Source organism: Pocillopora damicornis, chromosome 8, assembly GCF_964200805.1.
Source record: "Pocillopora damicornis chromosome 8, jaPocDami1.2, whole genome shotgun sequence".
Taxonomy (NCBI): Eukaryota; Metazoa; Cnidaria; class Anthozoa; order Scleractinia; family Pocilloporidae; genus Pocillopora; species Pocillopora damicornis.
In genome coordinates this window covers 20,779,260-20,804,589 of record NC_142677.1, presented here as the reverse complement: position 1 = coordinate 20,804,589, position 25,330 = coordinate 20,779,260, and the positions used below count along the sequence as shown (strand labels likewise).

The following is a 25,330-nucleotide window of genomic DNA, read 5'->3' as shown; positions in this document are numbered from 1 at the left end:
TCGAGTTGAACACGCGAAGAACAACTCGATATCTACAAGCAACCATGTATTATTTTGTTTATCATATAACCACAATTGCCCTTCGCTGACAAGAAAAGCCGACTTAATTAATGAATTAAAATAAAAGAATCAACTATCACCAAAGAAAATCGTACAGTGCGTTGACGCTAAGCCTCAAGGTGGAAAGATGCATTGAATCATGATGACTAAAACAACCATGGGCGTAATTTTTAAGTTGTAAAATTCTCATTTATTGACTTTATCCTTACCGACAGAAAAAATGTTTTAGGTAACGGCCAAAATCGGTCTGTGGAAAATCTTCCAATTGTCGATTTTCGTTCACAGCTGCGACAAAAGCCATTACCAAAGCTACTGAATACGCAACTTTCGGCTTTCTTCTGGTATATTGGTTTTCTTCCTCCTCTATGAAAGTTTGTGCGTCACTGTCCTTCAGTGATAAAGATTTTTTCAGTGTTTTAGCAGCCATAATCCGAGAAAATTCTGACAAACTACCTTGGATTGAGAATGGTGAAGGCTTTAAGCAAGTGGCGCCAAAGACGAGTGACGTGTCAGCAGCCGACTAGTTATATCAAACACGTGAAAAAATATCGTATTTCTTCACGTTTGTTGTTACGGCTTTTCTCAGAGCCGGAAATCTTCGTATAACACCGTAGTTTGTATAATATAAGTGTTTAACGTATTAATTCTCCTAGCAAGACAAGAATAGACAAATTCATAAGCTCGAGCAAGCCTGCTCCATGAATTTAGTTTGTAAAACGAAGACGAGATGGTGCTGCAGAGGAGCGCCTATTCCTATATTTCGATCCGTTTTGCCAACTGAATCCTTGGAACATACTAGCGAGGGTGTGTGTTCTTCAGACGAAACAAGGTCTCTTATTCAATCTGTAAAGAGTGTTGTAGAACAAAAAAAAACCTTAGCAATAACAAAGGCCAATCAGATGACCGAAACTACCACAGGCCCGTCTGCCCCTTCGGAGTAGAGGGGGGAGGGGAGGAGATGGGGAGGAACAACAGTTTTACCTCTAACTTAACTCACTGAACTGCTGCCAGGCACTAGAGAATTGCTTACATGAAATAGGGAAAGGAGCCTTGTAACATCCAAACAAAAAAATCCGTCGCAAATCATCCCAGAAGAACATGACACACCCTCCAAAAACCACCTCAACAACTTAAGAATACTGAAAAGGTTTGCAACAGGGTTTCAAAACCAAAAACAACTACGATGTTATATATATAAGCTGCATTCAACCCGTATTCTTAATGGTTCTTACAAGAATAGACGCTAAGATATAGCTTTTTTTTTTAATTAAAAAACACAGACAGACAACATGTTGCTAAGTGTCTGTTCACTGATGGTTCACAGACGGCGTCAAAATAAGTTAAGAACATCAGTAAGACACTTGGCTGCTCCAAGCGAGACACTTACATTCTTACAACATTTTAACGTCATCTATTACCGAACAAATGCATGGCAAGATGGAATCTAGCTGCTAAATTTACAACGACCAAATGTAAAAACAAATGAAGCCATTCCTCATTTACTCCTTGTGCTGTCGAAATATCTAAACAAAAACAATAGCATTTGAGTTAGTAATATTAAAAAGTAAAAATTGTATGTGATAAATAGGAAATTATTTTTGGTCGCAGGGAAAAGAAAATGCAGCGAAATTTCGTAGTGACATAACATTACGTTTGCGTTAAGATGTGTCAACGAAAAATTTTCTTTATCCAGTTCACAAAGATCACACAGTATTTATCAAGAAGGCAACAACTTAAATAACATGCGCTTCAGACATCAGCCAAGCTGAGTTTGTGATCAACTGAGTGAAGCTGTAACAGTGGGTTCAACCATTGCTGGCTCTGATACAAACAACACTATCTCACTTGCATAATGTCATCACTGCACATCGATCTATGGGATTTTACACTGGGAGAAAACATGCGGCTTCTCCTCAGAATATCAACACTGTGACCAATCATCCAGTACGCAGGGAATTATAATGCACAAGCGTACGAGGTAGCGGTATCTTGATTAAAAAAAAATTCTTTCAACTTTTTTACAATGAAATGAAAGGGAGACTGTATTGAAGAATTTCTATCTTAAATCTGGTAACAAGTGTTAGCTTCACTTCACAATATCCACAAGTCATAAGGCCTTTTTAATGCACATATCAAATTAATGTAAATCATGCCAGCGTCCTTTCATAAGTCAAATATTTTCCCTGTGTCCCCATACTACATTATGATTTTGTGCCTACAATAAGTTACTCTGATTTGCGTTGTAATAAATCAAATTCGTTCAATGTGTCAAAACAGAAAGGTTTATAACTGACATAGATTTCATATGTTTTTTCCATGTACCTGTTTGAACGCACATAATTTGTTCTCTGTGCTGTCAAAACTTTGATGACTTTTGTTCCCCTTGGTTCCCTAGCTTTCATCTGTAACTCTTCCAAAAATTGGGCTTACAAATTGATGGTGAATCAAATCTCAACTCGGTATTCCTTGCTCTGCCATGTGGGGCAGTAAACCTGAAAATAAACATTGATCCCTCTTGAGATTGACTAATAACAGTTTCAGAGTGATATACAGTGTAATCTGAAGTACCCACTGTAATAGACAGAATGAATAAATGGCAGGCCCGATTGGTATTCTCTTGTACTCATGTAAGATTAGCTCAATGAGCCTCAACTTTGAGTTGAGATTTTATTGTTTCTTGGACATACTGATAATGCTAGTTGAGCTAATCTATCTGAATACAAAATAATCCCAATTGGGGTCGGCCATTAATGCACAGAGTGCATTTGTGCATCAGACTTCAGCCAAGCTGAGTTTATGATCAACCAAGTGAAGATGCAGCAGTGGGTTCAACCATTGCTGGCTCTGCTGCAAACAACACTATCATAAAAACACATTTCATCATTGCACCAGCACTACAAACAAACTTACAGTAAAAGTGTTAAGTGTTGAAACAGGTTAACATTTCAAATGACCACTGAGCCTACCTTCAACTTCATAACCACACACAATAATGACAGGAAATCCCCCCATAGCTGGGTAAGTTACAATCTCAATCTGTAAATTAAAAAAAATAACTGCTTGAGTATAACCATTTCCACAAGAACTTATAAAGCTGTTAATGATAACTTTGCAGGGCAAATTAAGGTGGCTCTAACAATCAAATCTATAAGTGATTGCCAAGTGTTACCACTAACTAACTTATGCTTGGCAACAAGTGCCACTTTTTGCTCTCATTAAAAAGTGATCAAAAGCAATCTTGGTTTGCAAGTCACATGGTAATGAGAGAAATAACACATCATTTATCTTTTACCTCTCTTTGAAGTTACTGCACTCTTCAAATGACACCAATAAGCTTAACACAAAGAAACAAAAACAGCAAAACAAATCGTTAGAATAAGAAAAGTTAACAGAATTAAGTACTCCTGCAAAACAAACGTGAACAAGGAATCAACTTCAGACACAAAAAGCACTTTACAATAATAAAAACTTTCCCTTCTCTGTAATATTAGCATCAAATAACTCATTGACGATGCTTGAAAAGCTTCACAATTGAAATTTTATTCCATTGAAGTTTTCCTTATATTTGGGATATAATATTCCATGTAACAGTACATCTGACAAACAAGGAATCACTTAAATAGAGAACAAAATTTTAAATGTCTTAAAAATGTTTGTGGTTTTTCATCATAACAAAACACAGTTATAATGAAGAGATATTGTTTGTCTCACAATGTAGTGTGTATTACCACAATTCACTGCTCGCATGCTGGACAAACAATGCACAGAATTCAGTCTAAACATTGTAATCCATGTTTGAAATGACCACATTGTGAAACAAACGGTAACAATTTAGTATTTACTAACATTTTTTTCACACAGTAAGGTCACACAGCATATGATTCATCATTTTAAACAATTTCTAATCAGATTATAGAACCTTCTCTTAAATCCTATTAATAGTTCAAAAATAATACAGCACTAATACAAAGTAGTTTCTGCTCTCTTCAAATTGTTTTCACCAATAAACCAACTCGAGAAAAACTTTATAACTGTGATCTAAAACAATGAATGTCTTCAATCATTTCATTATCATCATCATCATTTCCAACTACAAAAATGTGTACCCTGATGATGATTCACTGATTGAAAACTAAAAAGTATTTTTGTTTCACCTTTTGTAATTCAAATTTTCGTGATACATATTTCAAAGTAGTGACAGAAACTCAACTACAAATAATGCACAGGCAACAAATAAGGCCACCTTGCCTTAGCTGGCAAATTGTAAAAAAGTATGCTTCAAAAAGTAGACAAAAGTTTATAAAACTTCACTGCCAATAACTGAGGTCATGATATGCATAACATTATAATGGGGTTGGCAGCTTTCTAGAAAATGCAAGCCTACCAAAAGTTTAAGATTTTTAAATGCTTATTCATTCTCTGTTCCTTGAAATAATGCAATGTTGCAGAAAGCTTGGAAGGAAAGCTACAATTTAATCAATTTTGGAAACCTTCTAGACCCTGATTTTGATAACTCTGGATCAGTGTAGCTTACACCATCATGATTGTTTGGTACAGGAGTGCAGAAAGATGAAGTATTGCAATAAATCAAAGATTCGACTTTAGCACAGGATTAATAGATCTTTTGAAACAAGCTAAGTTTCAGTAATGAGAGTTAAGAACTTATAGTACATTACCTTCAGCTGTTATGTGCATCACATCGGCAGATATGCCATTCAACACCAGTCAACGAAGGTTCACTTGAATATCTGCAACTTTTTTCAAATTCTTTCCCCAGCGAGGGGCAATAATTGAATTAAGCTGCTTACTGCATATAAGATAATGCCGATGACTACTAGTGGTAGCTAATAACAATGCTTGAACTTCATACACAGAGCATAAGATTTGCCGAGTAAGTTTTCAGGAATTATCAAAACTAAACATAAGAATAACAATTAAAAATTTTCAATCGATAAAATAAAAGGTGACTAAATTCAGCAAGTTCATTTTACACTTAAACACAACTCAGAAACAATTGCCATCAACTATGGTTGGTTGTGATATAGCAGATGCATACCCACAAAACATTCTAAAAAAACTTAGTTACATGGAACAAGAGATTCATCCAACAACTCTTCCTCAAGTTAAATCAAAAATGTGTTCTCTAACTTCTGGTTACACCATCTTTAGAATCCATGAAAATAAGGGAATTGGTAAAAACAAAAACACTGTGAGCAGAAAATGTCTTACCCAAACTAATGCCACTTAGGTAGTACAATGATTAATTCAACTTGGTGCAGCTGCTTTTGCATACTTCTGTTAATAAATTTTTATTAATATCTCAAGAAGTACTAAAAGATGTAAAAATTTAAGTTTACCTAACTGTATCCATGGCTTAAGGATCAGCAAATAAGCTGACCACTGCTTACTTTGCTTCTAAAGTGTACGCTGTACTTGCTTTCGTAACATACTGTCTTAAAATTATAAACTGCTGATCTTTACCAGTACTTTACTCAAGTCACTCACATACCTTGCTCTTTCCAGGCTGTAACATCCAATGGTACACCGTTTCACTTTGGTGAAACACACCTAGGAAATCTGCTGCTTTCTTTGTTGGATTGGAATTTGGATGTATTTTTTTAAACATAAGGCACAGGCCTGAAAGCCTCTGTTTAAATTGTTCAATTAAATTTTTTGTACTCCTCTTCCACATGAAATTAAAAGATTTTGAAATGTTGTTAAAAGATCATTTTACTAGTCCAATACCAAACAAAATTTAAAACTCAGTGAAATGGATTTTCAATATAACTTGCCCAAATTGTTTTTAAACTGATCTTTTGACTGATCCCACACCAAATCAAAATTAGATGTCCAAAAAAAAATTGATATGCATTTTATGTGCCCAAGTTGTTTGCAATAAATTTGCATGAACTTTGATTTTGAATGCTTAATACAGCAAAATGCCATCCATTCATCACCAGAACAACCCCTTGATTGAAGTATATCTTGAAAGATGTCTAAAAATGAAAGTCCTTATCTTGTTAAGCTGTTTTAATCATCTGGGCTGCATTGTTAAGCTAACTAAAGGTTAGCCAACAATTTTTTATTTAGTTTTGAAGCTTTGCAAACAGTCTTAATTGTTAATAAATTTCCTCCAGTGTTGTCTCACATGGGTAAAACTCCTCAAAATGTAAGTACTAATATGCACTCTATCACAAGAGAAATCAAGGACAAGTTGAACTTTAATCCCAGATTATCACAAACCACTTTTCAAACAACCTGGCCCTGAATGCTAACAACCGATGCACTTAATGCTGTCATAAACTCTGATGCCAGCTTTGGGAACTTGGTCTCTAACAATTAAATGGGTCAATACAATTTAAATATGGTATATATTTTTTTCTTTGACAACTGCATCTTTTTACCAAATATCAGACTGTACAAATAATTTTCTTCAAAACATGAGCAATTTTTTTTTGTTTGCTTCCACTGCAATTTAACAAAGAACAATGCAGAGGCATCTGACAACAACTACTAACCTAAGAACTGAAAATATTTTACTTTGTGCCTCTCAAACAGTTGTTGATTGCAGATCAGCTTGCTTTGTTGCTTATATATTATGACTACTAACAGCTTTGCTGGAAATACTGGTGCATAAATAAACCCTTGAAACTCATTTCACAAAATGGTTGCAATTCACACATTGCAACAAACCATATGATTGTATGAGACATCCCTTTGCAGATCCAACTTGAGTCCAGTTTAACCTTTTGCTACGACCCAAGTCACACTTTTCAATGTAAGTTACAAAGTTTATTGAATATGTCACTAAAGCCTCAAGTAATTGTGACCTTTGATGAGGAAGCAAATATCATCAGCAAGTGATACAACCAACAGATAACATCAGCCCTGCGCCAACCCTGATTCCCAGTCAATCATAATTCTCAGATGAAATATTCAGTACTTTACAAGAACATATGATTCAAGGTAAAGCAGTTGGTTTGGACAAATAAACAAGGGGTTGAAAGGTAAAGAATACATACACTCTGTACTCTTTGTTTCACTACAGACCAAAAAAATGCCTTCAGTAGACTCACATGACGCAAGTTTGACAACCAAAGAGAAGGCAAGTTGGTTCCACGAGTGTAGTTTTTGTAAAAACCTTTCAGGAAATTACATCTGAAAAGTAAGTACAGTGTAACCCTTATAGCCGATGTTCAAAAGAGAAATATCTGTTAAATCTCTGTTACTACAGCACAAAAGTATCTGTTTGCAGACAAATCTAGCCCTAAGCCAAGGAGAACACAAAGGAAATTGGTCTTCAAATCAGGGAAAAGAATATCTTCAAAGAAAACATCTTTTCAAACACTTCTGGAAGGGAATTTGGAGTTCAATGAGGGGACAATAATCAATGTTATGTGTGAAGTAACATAACTGCTAGCTGCATAATTAATAAATGGGTAAATTTACCCAACCCTTAGGTGATTTGAATATACATATGAAAAAATTGAACCCATCACTTGAAACCAGTTGCCAATTCTATATAATGGTACAATCAGATCAGTCGCAATTATGATCAAATGATTGTTCAAGTATGAGTATTACTAATTCAAGGTAATTGCCTAAGCATTGGAATGGGTATTCCTTGCAGTTATCCCACCATAAAAATGGTTAAGAGATCATTTTTGTAATAGAAGAAGATGACAGTCTGAACTAAAGAATGTGTTCACAACTGAAGGTTACAGACAGCTTCAATTTATATCTCTCAGATACCCAGGATTCAATGTACAAAACATTGCTGTTCATCTGCTAATATCAACTGCAAAAAAATTTGAACTTTCTGTGTTTGCATGCCATAAGGACATAAAAATGTTAACTTCTTTGTAGCCTCAAGTGTTCAAGCACTTTTTTCTGCATGATTAAAGTAGATGAACTTAAAACGAAAAATAATAGGGAAAATATATTTTGTGGAGAAAAAGACATCTTTTTGCTGAAAACCACAACTGCCAGTTGTCCCAATCGAGCTAGAGAAAAGATCATGATAATATTGGTACACAGAGTCGCAGAATCATTCAAAACAGAAATAAAAGCTTGACAACAGCAGTTTAAAAATGACTATAATTTCTACTTAAACCTCTCTAGAAATGCTACATGTATTATATATGGGTATCTAGCAGTTGATATATATGAATATAAACACAATAAACCTAGCATTCAATGCCTTTCCACATTTTAGTGGTATTGATTCCAACTTTAAATACATGAAAAACAAGAACAGAATAATTCCCTTGTGAAAACTGGTATAGCTAATAAATGGAATTTTAAAAAAAAGAATTTTAGACTTGTCCTCTGCCTTTGTTAAGATGTCGCTTGAAGTTACCCTTACAGCTAAAAAAGTTTTGAGAACTAATTCCCCCAAGATTATTTGCTCAGCCACAACAATTATCCACAAATTTTTATGGGAAGCCAAATCTACTGCAAACTAAATTCAAATGGTTCCAAACTCCACTACAAAACTATATACACATACAAATACTAGTTCAAAACATCTCCTTCTCTCTTGATGTCATCTAAGGAAGTCACTTTGCACACTTCAAAACAGCCATTTTAGTTATTTTCACTCATGTATTGAATAGAACAGCAATATGACAGAGTCATTATGGTGTGTGCCTGCCTAGTAACGAGGTCTCTTGAAATCTCCACGGTCTCTTGAAGGTGGCTCTCGTGAGCGTGCAGCAAGCCGATCACGATCGACCATTTCACGATCACGTTCCCTTTCATTTTCAAATCTTGGCCTCTGGATTATTATTTAATAAAGTTCGAAAATGATAATTCATTTTGAATATACAGTTCATGATCCAACAATCCAATGCATGAGAGAAAATCCAAAAGCAAACAAATCCACAGTGGAGATGGCAGCAAAAACAGAAAGCAAACATATCATTAGAACATTCCACAGCAAAAGCTTTACAATACTCTATGTTTACTGTGATTTGAACATCACAGATCAATTATTCTGGATTGCAAATTCTGAAAAACTGCTGGTTGAGCCAGTCCATTCTGACAGATTTTTGGTCTAGATTCTTTATCATAGCCATAAAATAACAGTAAAAAGAACTATGCACAGGATGTAAAGCAAGTTTCACAAAGCACTCATGACCTTGATAAGGCCATAAAATGTCACTATTTTGTATTGACTTTCTCTTAATTTATGCCAGTATTAACAAAGTTGCCTACTGCTTTTCAAATCTTGGCAAGATTTGGTTCATGTTAGTAAACATACTGAAGAGGTGGTTCAACCTCATCACCACGAAGGCCTTCTAGGAAGGCTTTTTAGTGTTCCACATCAATGTAACAATAGACACAACAGTTCTAAGGAATCCATCAGCCGGATTGCAAGTTATCACTCAAAGATATGCAGATAAATTTAATGTCTTCCTTACATGTTTCTGTCAAGCACATTTGTATCACTTCAGAATACTACCTGAAATATGGCCTATCCATGATTTCTTGAAAAAAAAGTACTAGTTCTACTAACTATCTTGAGAGATGATTACTACTTCAATTTGCAACCAAGTTTACTTCAGAGTCACACAATTGAAAATTCTCACATAGCATGCTCACAGAAAATTTCTCCTCCGTTAGGAGAATTGCATTCCAGCATTTATCTATGGAACACTACATCCAAGGTTGCTGGTTTGCTGGCTGAAATTTCAAGTGAGGCAGCACAAAGATGGTACTTTTCCACCTGCAAATTTCACTGGCAGTCAGCACTTAGCGACAACCCTTGAGATCAGTTTAAATCTAGTGAGCTTTTCACACAATTTAACACAAATTCCTCCTAAAGGATAAATATTAACACCTTACCGGCCCATTAGGTCTCATCCCTGGTCCCATGGGTCCACGAGGGCCAGGAGGTGGACCTCCCATAGGTGGTCCTCTTGGTGGCATCATTCCTGGGCCCATCCTTGGAGGGTTCCCCATCCCTGGACCTGGTGGACGAGGACCAAAGCCTGGCCCTCCACGGCCTAGTGGTCCACCTCTTCCTGGTGGTCCTCGTGGGGGTGGTCCACCACGCCCTCTTCCCCAGTCTCCACCAGGAGGTCCCTACAGACAGGAAAAAATACTTATGTGTGATAATTGATAGAATAACCCTACAACGATTTTAAGGTTAATATGAATCTAATCTAGTTGCTTTTAGAACATATTGAAATAGTTCAAAAGCATGTGAGAGTATATTCACCTGAAATTATCACATGCACGCTTTTGATAACACTGACCCAATAATATAAAAAAGAAAATGAGGCCAAATACAGAACTCATGAAAAATCAACATGTTAACTAAATTGGATGAGTATTGGAATCCTTTTTCAGACAACTTATATGCAAGAACAACTTGTAAAACTCAAATTCTACACAAGGAGTGTAATTCTCATGTATTAGAAATCCTTGATGACCATGCAACACTGTATCCACAACGTACTAAATGCTTTTTAAAGCAGTGGTAATTTACTGAACCAAGGACTACCACTGACGTACAAACAGAAAGCACAATGGATGTGGAAAGCATACCATGGGAGGCATTCCTGGTGGGATGTTAGTATCCATATGCCGCATAGAATCCTGAGGCGAAAATGCAACGATGTACACGGATGAGAGAAAAACTGTAACAACCAGGTGGAAAGGGGGGGAGGGAGGAGGGCATGGATGAAACTGAGATGCTCAAATTGGAGATAGGCCTCGGTAAAATAACAAGGTGCAGGTCCTTGAATAAACTTCTGCCAGACCTAAATCCCTTGCAAGGCTAAGTCACAATACACATGTAAATAAACCTAGCATTATTTTATCCCCAAAAGATTATTAACCTGTAGGTACATGTCCTCTTGTCGATGCCTCTGAAGTTCTCGCTGTTGCTGCCTGAAGAGCTCCTCCTTATGTCGCAGCTCTTCTTCCCTCCGCTGCAATTCTTCCTGAAGACGCATTTCTTCTTGTCTCCTGGAAATTAGATGCCATTACATGTTGTAGTCCAAATAATATATCATATCATATATCAAGGAATACATTCACCTAATTCACTACAATCCAGGCGAACCATCCAAGTAAACCATGACTTCCTCTCATTTTTAAGGAGATAAAAAATGTCCATACCCTTACCAGACCTGTCTGGAAAACTAGTTCCCAGATTACCACAGTTTTTCAACAACTCTACCCCCAATACAAACTGACTACATGTAGCTAGCCAAATTACATCTTTCATACTCTTGTCATTCAAAAAGGACAATTCTAGGGCTGAATCAAAAACAATGTTCTCCTTGCCTTAATTCTGCTTGCCTCATCATCTCTTCTTTCTGACGCATCTCTTCAAATCGACGAAGCTCATCTTGACGACGTTGAATTTCTAAAACAATCAATTTTCTTAGTTACTCAACAAAACCCTTCCTGCTAAGCAATACTCTTGTAAGTGTATGTTGAGCCTGCACCTCTCTCAGAAGCCACATTCTATCCATTAGTTTCTTCAGAAACTTCATACGGTAATTCCAGAAGATGTTTCATCACAGAGAAGCAGAGAACAAATCTTATAATGAGCTCTAAAATAGAAAGTATTGTTTCTAAGCTTTACTGTTTCTAAAGTAGAAACCAACCATGATCACAAGCAAAGCCCAAATTTAAAGATATTCGAAGGGAAATAGATTTTTTTAATCATTCATCCTATGAGAAAAAGGAGAAACAGCAAAATAAATATGGATTGGTTATCATAATGCAAAGAAACCACTGTAATTTTGTCTCAAGAAAACTTCTTGACTTGCTATGTTCATTACGCTGATACCTTGTCTCATTAGTACAGCTTCATGTTCCTGGATAGCCTGATCCATTTCCCCTTGCAATTTATCACGAGCTTCTTTAAACTGCTTGTCTAGAGCTTCTCTCTGGGATCCTTCCATTTCTTCCAATGCTCGCCATCTCTGGGCCCATTCTGACTCAAATGTGTTGGGTGACACAAAGTGTGGTTGGGCTTCTCTCTCTCTAAAATAAACATGTTAAAAACCCAGAACAACAATGAAAATGTACAAAAAAAAACAAAAACAAAAACAAACACCATACACACTCATAAATTAAAACAACAACAACAAAAAAAAAAAATGAGCAATTATCTTTAATGAACCATTTCACTCCAAAGATCACATTAGTATTCATCCTTACTGTCTGGCTACACAATTCTTACAATGCAAGTTTGGATAATTTGGTATTGGATTGCCTAATAATCCCCTGATATGTATATTTATTCATTCTCATTATTTGTCTGCTTGATGTTCCTTAATTATTATGGAGAGAAATTCTGTCTTGGTTGCTCAAGGGAGTTACATGGTTAAGTAGTTCCCTACAAATCCAGTTGTTTAATCCTTGTAAACTGTAAAAAAAAATTCCCTATGAGGGAAATGTTCCCCATCAGATAACAGGTCTTCTTGATAATGGTGAGAATTAAATAACATTTTCTTTATAAAATTTGGTATTCAAGTCCTTTGCATATCAACCCACCATCAAGAAAAAGGGTGTGGGTTAGTCAAAGTGATACAGGATTACACAAAACACTTATGCCATTTCTTACTTTTGAAATGCAGGATTTCTCTTCATATGTTCATCTAAAATACCATCTTCATCTTCTATATGCTCTAACTGTTTGACAGATACAGGACATGGGGTTCTGAAAACAACCCAAAAAATAAGATTTAGATCAGTAGTAATCATTATTTGGTAAACATTAATTTTGTAAGGACTTTGACTCTCAGATGCCAAAATTTAAACATGGGTTTGAAAAAACCTCATACGGTAATTCCAGAAAAAAAAAAATTCATCACTGAGTCAAGATCACATTAAAATAATTCAAACTTAACTAGCATTATCCCTCATTTGGAAAGTTGTACCTTGGTTATGACATTTCATTAAAGTCTGGCCAAAGCTATTGATTCATACTAGGGAACTCTTTCTCTAAAACTTGAAGAGCAATAAACAACATCATAATTTTCGAGTTACCTTCCAAGGAGGAATAAGCCATCATTAACTTGCTGCAAAGCAGTTTGAGCAGAGTTCTTTCTTGAAAACTCAATAATACCATGTCCTTTGGATTTTCCTCTGTCATCACAGACAACAATGGCTCGCTCCACATCACCAAACTGTGAAAAAGCCTGATGTAACAGCTCATTTGTGACTGTTGGACCAAGATTTAGTACTTTCAGAGCAGCTGCATGTTGGGCAAATCGCACACGCAAAGTTCTTCCATTTCTATACTGGTTATCAACAGCTTGTTTAGCAGCTTCTGCATTCAGACGTGTATCCTATGGACAGACAAAGATCTTACCTTGTTTTTAAAAAATCATAGCATCTTTGATAATTTTTGGACTATGATTATGTTTCTGAAGCATGTTCCTGTGCAATCCATGCTCCTTGTCTTCCAGTATTTTTCCTCAATTTCATGTTCATGAAAAGATGTTGAAATTAGACTTAAACTGAGCAAAGTCGATTCCTTTTGCAGCAAGAATCCATCTCAATTTTCTTCCTTGCCAACACGTGGGTTCACAGTGCAGTCTGTGGTTGCACCAAACCAGTATATGGGTGGAGGTTTGAGTTTTACCTTAGTCTTTCACAATTTAAAGATTTTATGATTATAATAATATGACCATGGGCATATTGCTAAGAAAACCACTTGAGTTAATACCTTTTTGAGTACATGTTAATTGGTCTGTCTCAAATTTAAGGAAAAAATTCCATGCACGAATAAAACAAAATTAAAGGTAAGTTTGGTCTTTGTCCTCATATCGTGGAAGCTCTCCGCTATCTGACGTTTTGGAAAGCTTCCTCGTGCATTGTACAATCCCAAAAAAATGCTGAAATACTGTGGCCCTGAGTTTATATTCACATGTAAATATTTCATAAATTCGTTTCTATTGATACTAACCAGTCTCACGAAACCAAATCCTTTATCCTTGTTTACAAAGACCTCTGCCACCTCTCCATACTTTTCAAACATATCCCTAAGCTCCTTCTCGTCGCAGTTGGTCAGGTTCCCCACGAAAAGCCTACATCGTCCGGAAAACTTTCTCTCCTTAGTTTTGTGTGATGAACTCCAATTGCTCGCGCCGCTACTTTTGGAGGCTGACGATTCTAATGGCTTTCGGAAAGGCTTCTCACTTGGTTTGGTGCTCTGGGAAGCTGAAGAGTCAGTGTTCTTATTTGTGCTATTTTCGGAGTCTTTTTCGGTTTTAATCGTGATAAGCTCACGAGAATTCGGTTTTGATGAAGTCGAAATCCTCCTCGGCGATCTCGATCGAGAGCGAGACGCCGGCATGTCGCGTATCTCTGCTTAAGAAGAGTAAGGAAGGTATGAACAAACAGCTGGCTGTAACCAAGATGGCGTCGATTGAAGCCAATACCACGTGGTCGATATATCCCACAATCCTTTTGTAATAGTCACGAGGGAAGGGTTCCACCATAATGGCTGCGGAAATAGCTCTGAAGTACGTACACGGTGGAAACGTAAATTACCAACGAGCTTGTGTCATGCAATTTGCTGGTATAGTTGTGAAATTAATGTATTTTTGTTGATATAACGTTATTTTGAACAGAATCGCACCTGTGTCAGAAGATCGATTACGCAACAACGAACCTATTCATGGGGCGGACGAGCTGTGTGCTAGCGACGACGACGAGGTAGGATTTGCGTGCACGTGAATTCGAATTCTTGCTCAAAGGTAGCTGTAAAACACCAATGAGACTGATTTTCTACAGATTTTAGCCCTTTGACGATTTCCAACGGTCGAGTAACTAGATTTTGTAAGTGATTTTACCCACCAATGTATAAATTCCGTCAAGCCTGAACGCGCGACTAAAGGTAAGCTTGCAAGCTGATGTTGTTGAATTCAGCCACGTGCGTAAGAGCAAGGAATGGTCAAAGAGAAAAAGATTGCTTAATAGTATTGGCGATAGAACGTAGATATCTAAATATTTAATAAAATTAATATGGAAATATCCAGAGATCCAGAGTACGGCATCTGGCCAACGAAACGTTTTGTATGAAATCGAGATGGGGGATATGAAATTTGAGATCCTTCGGATTTCCGTGGAACTGCTGCCCATGTCAATCTTACCTACCAAAACCGTTAAATTCCCGTGAGTGACCAAGAAATAATTTCTCTTATGATATCAATTAGATAAGTAATGGGGAAAATATCCATTGGAGGATTACTAGTTGATCCAATACCAAATTCTCCAAACCAACAGCAAAAGAGTTGTTTGGTAGTCAGTAAGAAGAATTGCTACATTAAATGAGATCATGTAAGTGAAAGACCATGGTATCCAGCTAGATCGCACCATGGTTAGATCGCTCCCAGTTAGATTGCTCCAACCAAAAGTTTGATCACTCCACTGAAAAGTTAGATTGTTCCACATGAAAGTGGATCACTCCATCAAATAAGTTACTTCACTACCAACCTAAGTTACTTCGCTCCATGTTGTAGTGTGAAGTATTACTTACCAATGATCTGGAAGGTTAATTAGGTGATAATGTGTCTTGCGACAATTCGGGTACATTGTACTTGTCATTCACTCTGTCCTTCTGATTAGGCACTGAGCTGCTGATGTATGATGTATAGCCATGATGAAATAAATGATTGTGGAATAAATTATAACATTATTGTCTGAATTGTATTGAAAAAGATCATTCAAATACCAATATTGTCCACTGTGGCCTTTTTTGCTGTTTGATGTAAGGAAACTGATATCCACCATCTTCAATTAATGAAGTAGAGTACTCTTTGTGAGTCCCTTACACGAGGCTTTGTTTGCTCTTTCTGCATAGCTTGGATTTATTTCAAGCGCATGTGCGAGCAATATTAATCAATTGTTAGGTAAGATATGCATGTCATTTCATGAACTATCAATTTAGATACCTTAGTTTTACTACCTTTACCTTAGTTTTCTACGTAGAGCAAAGCAACTTATGTTGGGAGCAAAGTCACTTATTTGATGGAGTGATCTAACTTTTGAGTGGAGTGATCTACCTTTTGGTTGGAGCAATCTAATTATAGTGTGATCGAACCATAATTTTATATAGTAAGCTCAGTTATGCACACATTCTGATTGGTTCTCACTTATGATCTATTGGAGGACAGACGTATAGATGACGTCATCATTAAAACTTTTTTCCGTTTATTTTAATTCTTATATAAAACAAATAGATTCCAAGTTGCCGCATGTCTGTTCAGTAACAGATCACAGAGGACATCAAAATGTGGTAAGAACATCAGTGACACACTTGGCTGCGCCTCATGTGCCACTTTTTTGTTCTTATCGCAATTTGACGTCATCTGTGATCTATTAGTGAACAGATGCACAGCGACTTGGAATTTATTTGTTAACTAGACAACCAGTGAAAGTTTCTGTAGCAACAATTGTTATTGTTTTTCTACAGAAAGTTGTAATTTAATTGTTGTGAATCACTGTTTGTCATGGAGGTGACATTTAAGTCTGTGTTTTGACTCACACCTAATGGAACCTAACCTTGTTTTTCACATCTCTCATAAGGACAGTGAAGATGAAAAGAAACATGAAAAGCTCCTCAAGGAGATCAGATCCTTATCTTCCAGTGGGAAAAAGAGGTATATAAAGGGTAACCCTCCAACTCTCAGGAGTGATCATCATGTAACTTCTCCCCCTATAATATTCATTCATTGTCTGGCAAACAGGTAATGAGAATACTCAAACTTATCGAGAAGAAGTTTGTATCTTGATCTAACACCAAATTCTTACAACCTATTTACTTGGAAATGCATAGAGGGGAGAACTAGAGGGGAGAATTAACAATCAGATCTCAACGGGTTAATTGTTTCAAAAAGTAAACTATTTTAGGTTCTCCTCTGGCAAAATGGGTCGTTGCTCCTTGTCCTACTCGTTGCCCATATAAAAGTAAGGAAAGAAACCCTCTCAGTTTGCACTGAACTTACACTGTAAACCTTTTGGTGATGCAAGAAACAAAGGGTCACCATGACTGACATAAATCTGAAACTACTGTAAATATAGAACCTTGGGAAGAGAAGGGAATGAGAGGGCCTGAAAATGAAGTCATCCTATAATCAGATTGTGTACATTTATAGATATTTCACTTACTAATAAATGAGCCTTCTAGATTTGGTAGCTGGTTCTGGTAGAGAAGTACACCAAAGGGATTGACCAGACAGAGTTCTTAAACCATAAATTTGTTTCATTTCATTATACAGTTTTGTTGTATGCTCCAGGTACCTCAAATATCTAATCTTTCACTCAAATATATATGTAATTATATGTCTTGACTGACTTAGGGTTGCATCACAACGATCAGAGCCACATAAACAGGTGTCAGAGTTTCATCTCAGTTCTGTTCAAGGTAATTATGAATATTGACCATTACAAAGAATTTTTCCAGTGCTCTCTTTCCTGATCACCAAGAGTTTTCACTAGTTTTTAAGAAAATAGTGATTTCCTTTTCTTTAAGAAGGCAACAAGTGCTCATAAACTCAGAGTTAATTGTGATTGTTTGCGTTGTTGTTTGAGTATCATTGACAGATACAATGTAACTTGTTTTTTTTCTTCTAAGATGGCACACAACAAGTTGATCTGAATGATCTTATTGGGTCCTTGAACAACACAAATGAGTATGGCAGTCTCAAGAAAAAGTTGGTGAGAAAATTGTTCAAATTTTTTTAGAATTCCCACAGCTCCTGTAGTTGGATGTTAGTGCAGTGGTTTGATGCATCACTTGTTTCTCCTTTACTTTAGGACAGTATGCAGAGGAATTCAAATACCCTTGATGTTCCTCTGCCAAAACCAGAAGTACAGAAAGTGAGTAAAATGTTAAATCTTCTCATCAGGTGGAAGCTAAAAGTTTGTCTTAATCTGGAAATCAGTTTTCAAATAGAACAAAAAGACATATGTTCACACTAATCAGACAGTCAGAGCAGAGTGTGTCTTTGATGTATAAATTAAGGTGACAATTAAACAGTAATTTTCTTTTCTTTTTTTTTTAGATTCAGCGCACAATTGCGTATGGAGAAACCAAAAAAGATATTGAAAAATGGGCGCCCACTGTGAAAAAGAATAGAGAGGTACATAACTTAAGTTTGAGTCATAATTTCATCCATTCATAGAATTTCTACAATCATAATCTAATGGAGGGTTATTTGAATCTTGTCATTAGGCTGAACATTTATCATTTCCACTGAAACCATACAGACCACCTGTACTGTCACTGAGCGGATTGGCGGTGAAGTTCAAGGTAATTGTGATATGCAGTGTCACATTTTTTTTTCATTCTTATTCTGAAACCATAGATCACTATCATAAGGGCTTTGAGTTGAGTAGATTTACCAAGATTGCTTCTAAGCAATTATGTGTATTAAAGTGTAGTTTGTCACAGTTAGGTATTGTATTTCATATCTTCCTGTTTTATTATCAAATTACAACACTATCTTTGGCAAAGATGGGCCCATGTAGTAGTTACTACTTGTTGCACTTTTGTTGTCGGGTATGGCATAAGGGCAGCCACCCCTTTTTACAAAGGGTAGCTCCCCTTGTGCCTCATGTGGCAACAGTGATGTCATTTTGGAAGGAGATGGCAAAGGGTAAAAGTTGTCTCAATTTAATTGCATAATTAAGACATAATATGAGGTAGCTCTAAGGAGCCTTTTAAACAGGACACTGCTGTATGCAAGTAAACTGCAAGCTTTATTTTTTTTTTATTTGCTAATTAGAGTTAGAAAGGCGTTCTTTGAGTGGGGGGCTGGGAATAATTTTTTTATCTTTTTGGCCCTACCCTTTTACAGAAGGGTCCAAGTAACTTCTGATATAGCATGTTGGCTTATTGTCAAAGATGATCCTAATTTCTGACCCACAAGGAGAGTAGAAAAGGATAGTCAAGATTAGATTAGAATAGAGTATTGCTTGATTGGATTTTTGGTTATTGTGGCAGAAAAGACCATGACTGAGATTTTTTGACAAATTAAGTAACAAAGATTCTAGTTATCATCAAAAGTTTTGGTAGCCATCTGTTTCGCCCCTGATGTAGTCAAGACAGTCAAATTGTAAAAAAGGTTCACTAGGGCCAATAAGGTAATGTAGATCCAAAGGCATCATGTGCTCAGTAATTGCTCCTTCCCCCATGCTAGTCTATAGCAAGTTCCCTCTCAGCATTGTGTCTAGTTTCTGTTCAGATTACCAGTACATACTGATACTACTGGATGGAAAGGGGCATTTTTAGAGTCAAATTTCATTCCTAAGAACACAAAATGTTAATGTAGTCTTGGCTGGACCTCTTAACACAGAGTTTATGTGGCTAACCATTATGTCACAGCACTTCCCATGTGTCAGGGAAAATCTGTATTACTAAACACAAAAAGTGCATTTAATTTTTGCCATAACTACATTCATTTTTATGCATTTATTGGAGTGGGTGTGCTTACTGGAATGAGAGCGCTTGCTTAATAGGAATGCTTATTTATAAAAAAAATTTGAGAGGGTGCTTATTAGAGAGGGAATGTTTATTGGAAGGAGGGTGCTATGTTATATCATTACAGTAATCAATGAGATTTTTGCATCTTTATCCAATTCATTATAAAGAAAATTTAATTTGAAGAATGCTGTTTTGAATGGGCCTTTAAGCAAGGTAATAAATACTGATTTTTCCATGGGTTCTTTGTTCTAAATTATTATTCAGCCTCGCACTCCCCTGGAGGAAGAAGTTGCAGCAGTTCTGAGGGGGAGCAGTCATGTTCTTGAGCGGAGGAACAAGGAGCTGACAGAAGAAGAAGAGAAAGCATTACTTGGCATGGATTTAGAGGAGGTAAGGCAGAATGATACAATTACTAGAACATGGTGTCTTACCACTTTAACTCTCATGAGGGACCAAGACAGAATTTCTCCTTGAGATAATTTTTTCCCAGAGAAAAACTAGATATGACACAATCAAGACAGTTACTGCCTAGTTGCAAAGAGGCTTTACTTACTGTTTAAGGCAAAACATCTGACATCTCAAATTTGGGTAGTTTGGAGTGATACTTGACATGCTGCTAAATTATATCTTTTTCAGGCAAAGGAGAGAAGACATGAATTACAGAAGCTACGAGCACTGCAGTCTTATTATGAAGCAAAATGTCGTAGGATGAAGAAAATCAAAAGCAAAAAGTAGGTTTCCTTTTTTGAGATTTATTTTAACTCTTATTTGCTTAAAGAGCTATCTACTTCCTTGTCAGTTTTTTGAATTGAATATTATATTTCATGTTAATGGTAGATATCATTGGGTAAAACAACATTGAAAAAAGTAATTTTTATTGAAAAAACAAAACAAAACCCAACAAACAACCAAAAAAAAAGAGAGAGAACTGTCGGAAACAGAATAATGGCATGGATGTCGGGTGGCGATTGTGAAATGTTTGTCTGGAAATTTTGTTATTCTTATGTCTGGAAGATTCGTATCTAGCCAATCAGCGTTCTTTTTAACTAAGGTGTCCCGCAAAGATAAGGAACAATTGTCTGTGGTTTTTTTTTAGCTTTCAGTCGAAGTAATCTTTCATATCAGTCGAGTCGAGGAGTTGTGACAGTTGCGAAACCTAGCGAGAATAGAAGAGGAGAAGAATAAAAATCTAGTGAAGACGAGACAGTGTGGGCTATCCTTACTAATTCCCCACAAGAACCTTTAAGTGGTGTAGTAGTTTGTGTGCCAGTTTGCAGTAATTCTTCAGAATGTCAATAATGGTCCTCCTCAACCTTCAACCCCTAAGAGTGATGAGCATCTAATTTCTCTGTACAATATCACCACTGAATTATACTTTAAGGTCTTGAGAATAAAGGAAATGATCACCAGCTAGAGATAGCCTGATCGTTAAACAAATTCTCCTTGTCAGCACTGCAGAAAATGTTTAGGGAGTAGTATGGAGAATATGCATACCAATGTGTTAAGGGTTGAGGAAGACTGGTTGTATATAAGCAAAAAGTAGGTTTCTTATTGAGAGATTTATTATAACTCTTACTTGCTCAAAGAGCTATCTACTTCCCTATCAGCAGAGCTGACAGTTTACATGACAACAGTGTAATATGTGGTGCTGCGTTCCTATTTCGATTAGAATCAATGTTTATAGCATCCAGCAAAGATAACTCAGCAATGACGTAGAAGGCAGAGTTTATCTTGGTTTCCACAGCATGAAGCAATTAGGAGTATTACTAACTCTGCATGGGATACCATAATTGTTCATTGGTTAGCAGTTTTGTGAATTGAATGTTATATTTTGTGTAAATGGTAGATATCATCGGGTAAAGCGGAAAGCTGAGAAACGTGCAGCTGAAAAAAGAGTTGAAGAAGATCCTCAGGCAGAAGATGATAAAGATGCTTTGGAAAAAGTTGAAAAACTAAGAGCTGAGGTGATCATTTTCCTTCTGTTCCCGCGTTTGTTAAGTTCCCTACACTGTGACTTACTGACATGCAATGTGTCTGCACAATTTTGATTAATTATTATGAATTAGATTGGCTATACTTATTAGTCAGGGGTAGCTGATCTGATACCAAATTTTCTGAAGTTATTTTCAAGGAAATGTTTAGCAACTGGAAGGAAGAAAAACTAATCAATTCTTGTGTTCTTAGGAACGTATGTCACTCAAACATCGGAATACTTCAAAGTGGGCCAAGCACCTCATAACTAAAGCAGGAAAGAATGCAGATGTAAGTTTTTTTGTCCAGGTTTATTAATGTTTCCATCGTTAATCTTCATACTTTCCAGTTCTTCATTTTCAAGCAAACTTTGTGAACCTCTCTTAACTGTTTTTTTCTCAATTATTTTGGTTATCAGGCTAAGAAATTACTGCAAGAACAACTACGTATCAGCCGAAACTTGACACAGAAAGCTGCAGAGTCAGAAAGTGATGAAGAAATGGAGGCACCAACACAAGAGCCAGGTTTGGAAGATAATGAAGAGGAATCAGACAGTTATGGAAATCTTGTTACTTCTGAGGACAATCCATGGAAGCTTGACACAAGTGGGGCAGGATTTCATTCATTAGAAACTTCAAACAACCTCGACAATGGTAATTTTTATTTAAAAAAACAAACAAACAACAAAAAAAGAGATAACCTCTAATTGATGTAGTAGTTTGTGTGCCAGTTTGCAGCAATTCTTCAGAGTGTTAATAATGCTCCTCCTCGACTCTTCAACCCCTAAGAGTGATAAGCATCTAATTTCTCTGTACAGTATCACCCCCGAATTACACTTTAAGGTCTTGAGAATAAAGGAAATGATCACCAGCTAGAGATAGCCAGATTGTTAAACAAATTCTCCTTGTGAGCACTGCAGAAAATGTTTAGGGAGTAGTATGGAGAATATGCATACCAATGTGTTAAGGGTTGAGGAACACTGGTTGTATATGAGGCGATAGTAAGAGTATTCCTAATAGTTTTAAACCTTTAACTCCTCTGTCGTAGTTCTTATTAACGCTTTCTTGCGCTGTCAAGCAAACAAAGAATAACACATTTAATAGTCCTTTCATCCTACCCTGATATAACACGAATTCTCAAGATTGGGCAACAGAGAAGTTTGTCATTATAGGCGAGAAAAATATATGGCCAGCCTTTGAAGTACTCTATTCATGTGTTACTGTGTTTAGCATAGAAAATTTTGAATGCGTTCTGTTTGATTACAGCGAAAGAAGAACAGTACATAAAATTTTAAGCTAACTCATCAAGAAGAATTTGTCCAAACTTTTGCTTTTAACATAGCTCAGAAAATGGGAATTTTGTATAAGCACATTACTTTTGCCCGATGGGTTTACTCGATACGTTAAGAAGAATGTTAAATTACCTTTTTTAGATTCTTCTATCAAGCTCCACCGGCTTCAGCCAATCAGAACACAGGAGGCAGATAATGAGGATGAGGAAGATTCAGAGCAACTTGATGTTCATGAGAGGGAGACTGAGGAAGAGTTTGAATTACAACCGGTCAGTGTCACTCAGAGATCCACAAAGAAAACAAAGAAACAACACTTTGAAGAGGCGAAAATCAGAAAAAAGCGGAAACCCAAAGACACTGGGGACGAAGTGACCGTAAAAAAGAAAAAACAATCTGATAAGTCGAAAAGAAACTCTAAACATATTCTTAATGAAGCGAAAAAGAGTCGTTCTAAAACTCAACACGAGATAAAGATGGTTAATATCTCTGAGGATACGAAAGATGATGGAACAGGCAGCACTGGTCAGAGAAATTCCTTTACGAATGGAAAACGTGCTGGAAACGACGCTAGTGCTGAAACAGTGAACTCAAAATCAAAAGAAATTCGTGTGGACCCGACAAAAATTTTTAGAATCGAGGATCAAGGAAATGTTGGGAGTGATTCCCTTCAACAGAAGCGAATCGATATTCAGCAAGCGTTCGCCAATGATGATGTTGTAGAAGAGTTTATTCAGGAAAAGAAGGAGATAGAGGAGGCTTCCACACCAAAAGATGTAGACCTGAGTCTGCCTGGTTGGGGAAGCTGGGCTGGGGCAGGTATAAAACCATCTGTGAAAAAAAAGGAGAAGTTTATCAAGAAAGCCGACCCAGCCCCTCCCCGGAAGGACAAGAATTTGGCGCACGTGATTATTAATGAAGAGAAGAGCCAGTTGTTCAGTAGGAATCAGGTAAGGCTCGATTTTAGCGAAGTTTTCAATTGGGAAGGGGGGGGGGTCGAAGTAATTAGCGATTAAGTTGGTCCCTAGAGCGATTTTCATTGGGGTGTCGAAAGTAATCGGAGGTTGGTCAGATGTATGACCAAAACCAATCACGACTTTGTCGCCTGCGCTTTAGGCAGTTTGGTTGTCTTTAACGAAAGTTCTTATTAGTTTTTCAGAGTATTCCTTTCTTCTGATTCGTCGTCGTCATGACTTTGTTCACCCATTGATTGGTTCAAAAAAACTCCCGCCATCTTCTCAACTAACTTGGTCACTCGCGTTTTCCCGCGTCTCAGGCAGTTTCACTTTACTTTGATATCCCTTTGGCTCCTCGGTGAGATGTTAACTGCTAGTCGGATCGCAAGTCTTGGGCCCTCCTCCTCCTTTCTTCCAGAATTTCTTATAGGCAGTTAGGAAGTGACATCTCAAATCCCTTTTACTCTCTTTCAGGTTTCCTCGGTTCCCCATCCTTACGGAAACCATGTACAGTTTGAAAGGAGCGTGCGGAATCCTGTGGGTAAGCACTGGAACACAAGCACAACTTTCAATCAACTGACAAAACCACGTGTGTCGACTCTCATTGGCACGATTATAGACCCTATGAGAGCGACTAAAGAAATCAAGCGGAGCCATCCGGAAGACAGGAAAAACAAGAAGTTGAAAGGAACCTCAGGAATTGCAATGCACAGCTGACAAAGAGAACTGTGTTGACTGATAACGTACATATTAAGATACGGAAATAAATTAATTAATTAATGAAACAACAGGCAACAAGCTGGTATTTATTGAAATCGATTGCAGTCAAACCTCCCCTAACTACCGACACTACTTTCGGGAAAGAACTTATTAAGATTTTTTATGGGGATGATAAAGCAAGAAATACCGTCACTAAATAATTGTTTCACTTTATTTTGAGTCTGCATTCCTCCTTCATCCCAGATCGAGGAAAACATCCCTCAGAAAAAATCTTGGAAAGGTCCTCAACAGGCATGGAAATTAACAAGTTTGAAAACACCAAACATTTTTATTGTTTTTTGTAACATCTTATTTTGTTTTATTTTTGTTTGATTGTTTGTTTTTTTTGGAAAGACCAAAATGCATAATAATATCAAATGCGTTTCCCTCTTAAGTATCAAAAATGTGTAAAAGGAACCTGTTGCTACAACTGATTCTCGATAATTCCCTTGAAAAGATCTCGCTGTTCAACTCCGTAAATCAATTTGAACCTTATAATCTAAGTTAACTTCTTGGCCGTGTCACCATTTGGTGGGGTAGTGTTTCTTGTACCATTAGAAGGCTTCAATCCAAAACTGCTACCTTTCTTGGAGTCACTAAAGTGCAGCAGTACTTTGATCATGATAAAACCTGAAAAACGTGTTATAGAAGAATTACAAACAATTACACCTGTTACTTAGATAGCTTTGCACCTATATTTTGGGGGATTATTTTCCCACGATGGCAAACGCCATTTGATGAAATGAAAAGACACTATGGCACAACTTGTACCTCAATATGCTAAATTTAAATCGAGTTGCGCGCGCTGTTTACTATGTCTCATTGTTGCATCAAAATGCG

At 36.8% G+C, this 25,330-nt stretch overlaps 3 protein-coding genes across 9 annotated transcripts in view; 1 reads left to right on the top strand and 2 right to left on the bottom strand.

Annotated features, from left to right (window-relative positions):
- Window positions 1-1,309: 1,309 nt before the first annotated feature.
- LOC113668585 (uncharacterized) lies at window positions 1,310-14,667 on the bottom strand. Of its 4 annotated transcripts, XR_003446014.2 has the most exons (12): window positions 13,994-14,475; window positions 13,072-13,373; window positions 12,647-12,742; window positions 11,867-12,063; window positions 11,356-11,437; window positions 10,905-11,034; window positions 10,612-10,662; window positions 9,907-10,146; window positions 3,353-3,394; window positions 3,027-3,096; window positions 2,383-2,552; window positions 1,310-1,583 (listed from the first exon to the last, which is right to left on the bottom strand). XR_003446014.2 is itself a non-coding variant. In XM_027184517.2 (9 exons), the coding sequence occupies exons 1-9, from the start codon at window positions 14,381-14,383 to the stop codon at window positions 8,714-8,716; spliced, it is 1,611 nt and encodes a 536-aa protein (XP_027040318.2). In that variant the 5' UTR covers window positions 14,384-14,475; the 3' UTR covers window positions 8,140-8,713. The 4 variants fall into 4 exon arrangements, 2 of the variants coding, with proteins under 2 accessions (XP_027040318.2, XP_027040319.2); XR_016188958.1 differs by lacking the exon at window positions 10,612-10,662 and having other exon boundaries at window positions 13,994-14,667; XM_027184517.2 differs by lacking the exons at window positions 1,310-1,583; window positions 2,383-2,552; window positions 3,027-3,096; window positions 3,353-3,394 and adding an exon at window positions 8,140-8,836.
- LOC113668584 (U3 small nucleolar RNA-associated protein 14 homolog A) lies at window positions 14,485-24,516 on the top strand. The gene is made up of 15 exons (XM_027184516.2): window positions 14,485-14,552; window positions 14,661-14,745; window positions 16,618-16,691; window positions 17,391-17,455; window positions 17,666-17,748; window positions 17,848-17,910; window positions 18,096-18,173; window positions 18,266-18,343; window positions 19,781-19,906; window positions 20,153-20,247; window positions 21,363-21,480; window positions 21,701-21,778; window positions 21,906-22,140; window positions 22,920-23,725; window positions 24,206-24,516. Exons 1-15 carry the CDS (start codon window positions 14,530-14,532, stop codon window positions 24,446-24,448), a joined length of 2,250 nt encoding a protein of 749 aa, XP_027040317.2. The 5' UTR covers window positions 14,485-14,529; the 3' UTR covers window positions 24,449-24,516.
- A 243-nt stretch (window positions 24,517-24,759) lies between these two features.
- The window catches only part of LOC113668586 (1-acyl-sn-glycerol-3-phosphate acyltransferase delta), a 12,880-nt gene continuing 12,309 nt past the window's right edge, over window positions 24,760-25,330 (bottom strand). For all 4 annotated transcript variants that reach the window (XM_089213909.1, XM_089213911.1, XM_089213912.1 and 1 more), the window contains one exon: window positions 24,760-25,120. In XM_089213909.1, coding sequence (XP_089070035.1) covers window positions 24,990-25,120 — 131 coding nt within the window. In that variant the 3' untranslated portion in view covers window positions 24,760-24,989. The remainder of the gene's footprint in view (window positions 25,121-25,330) is intronic.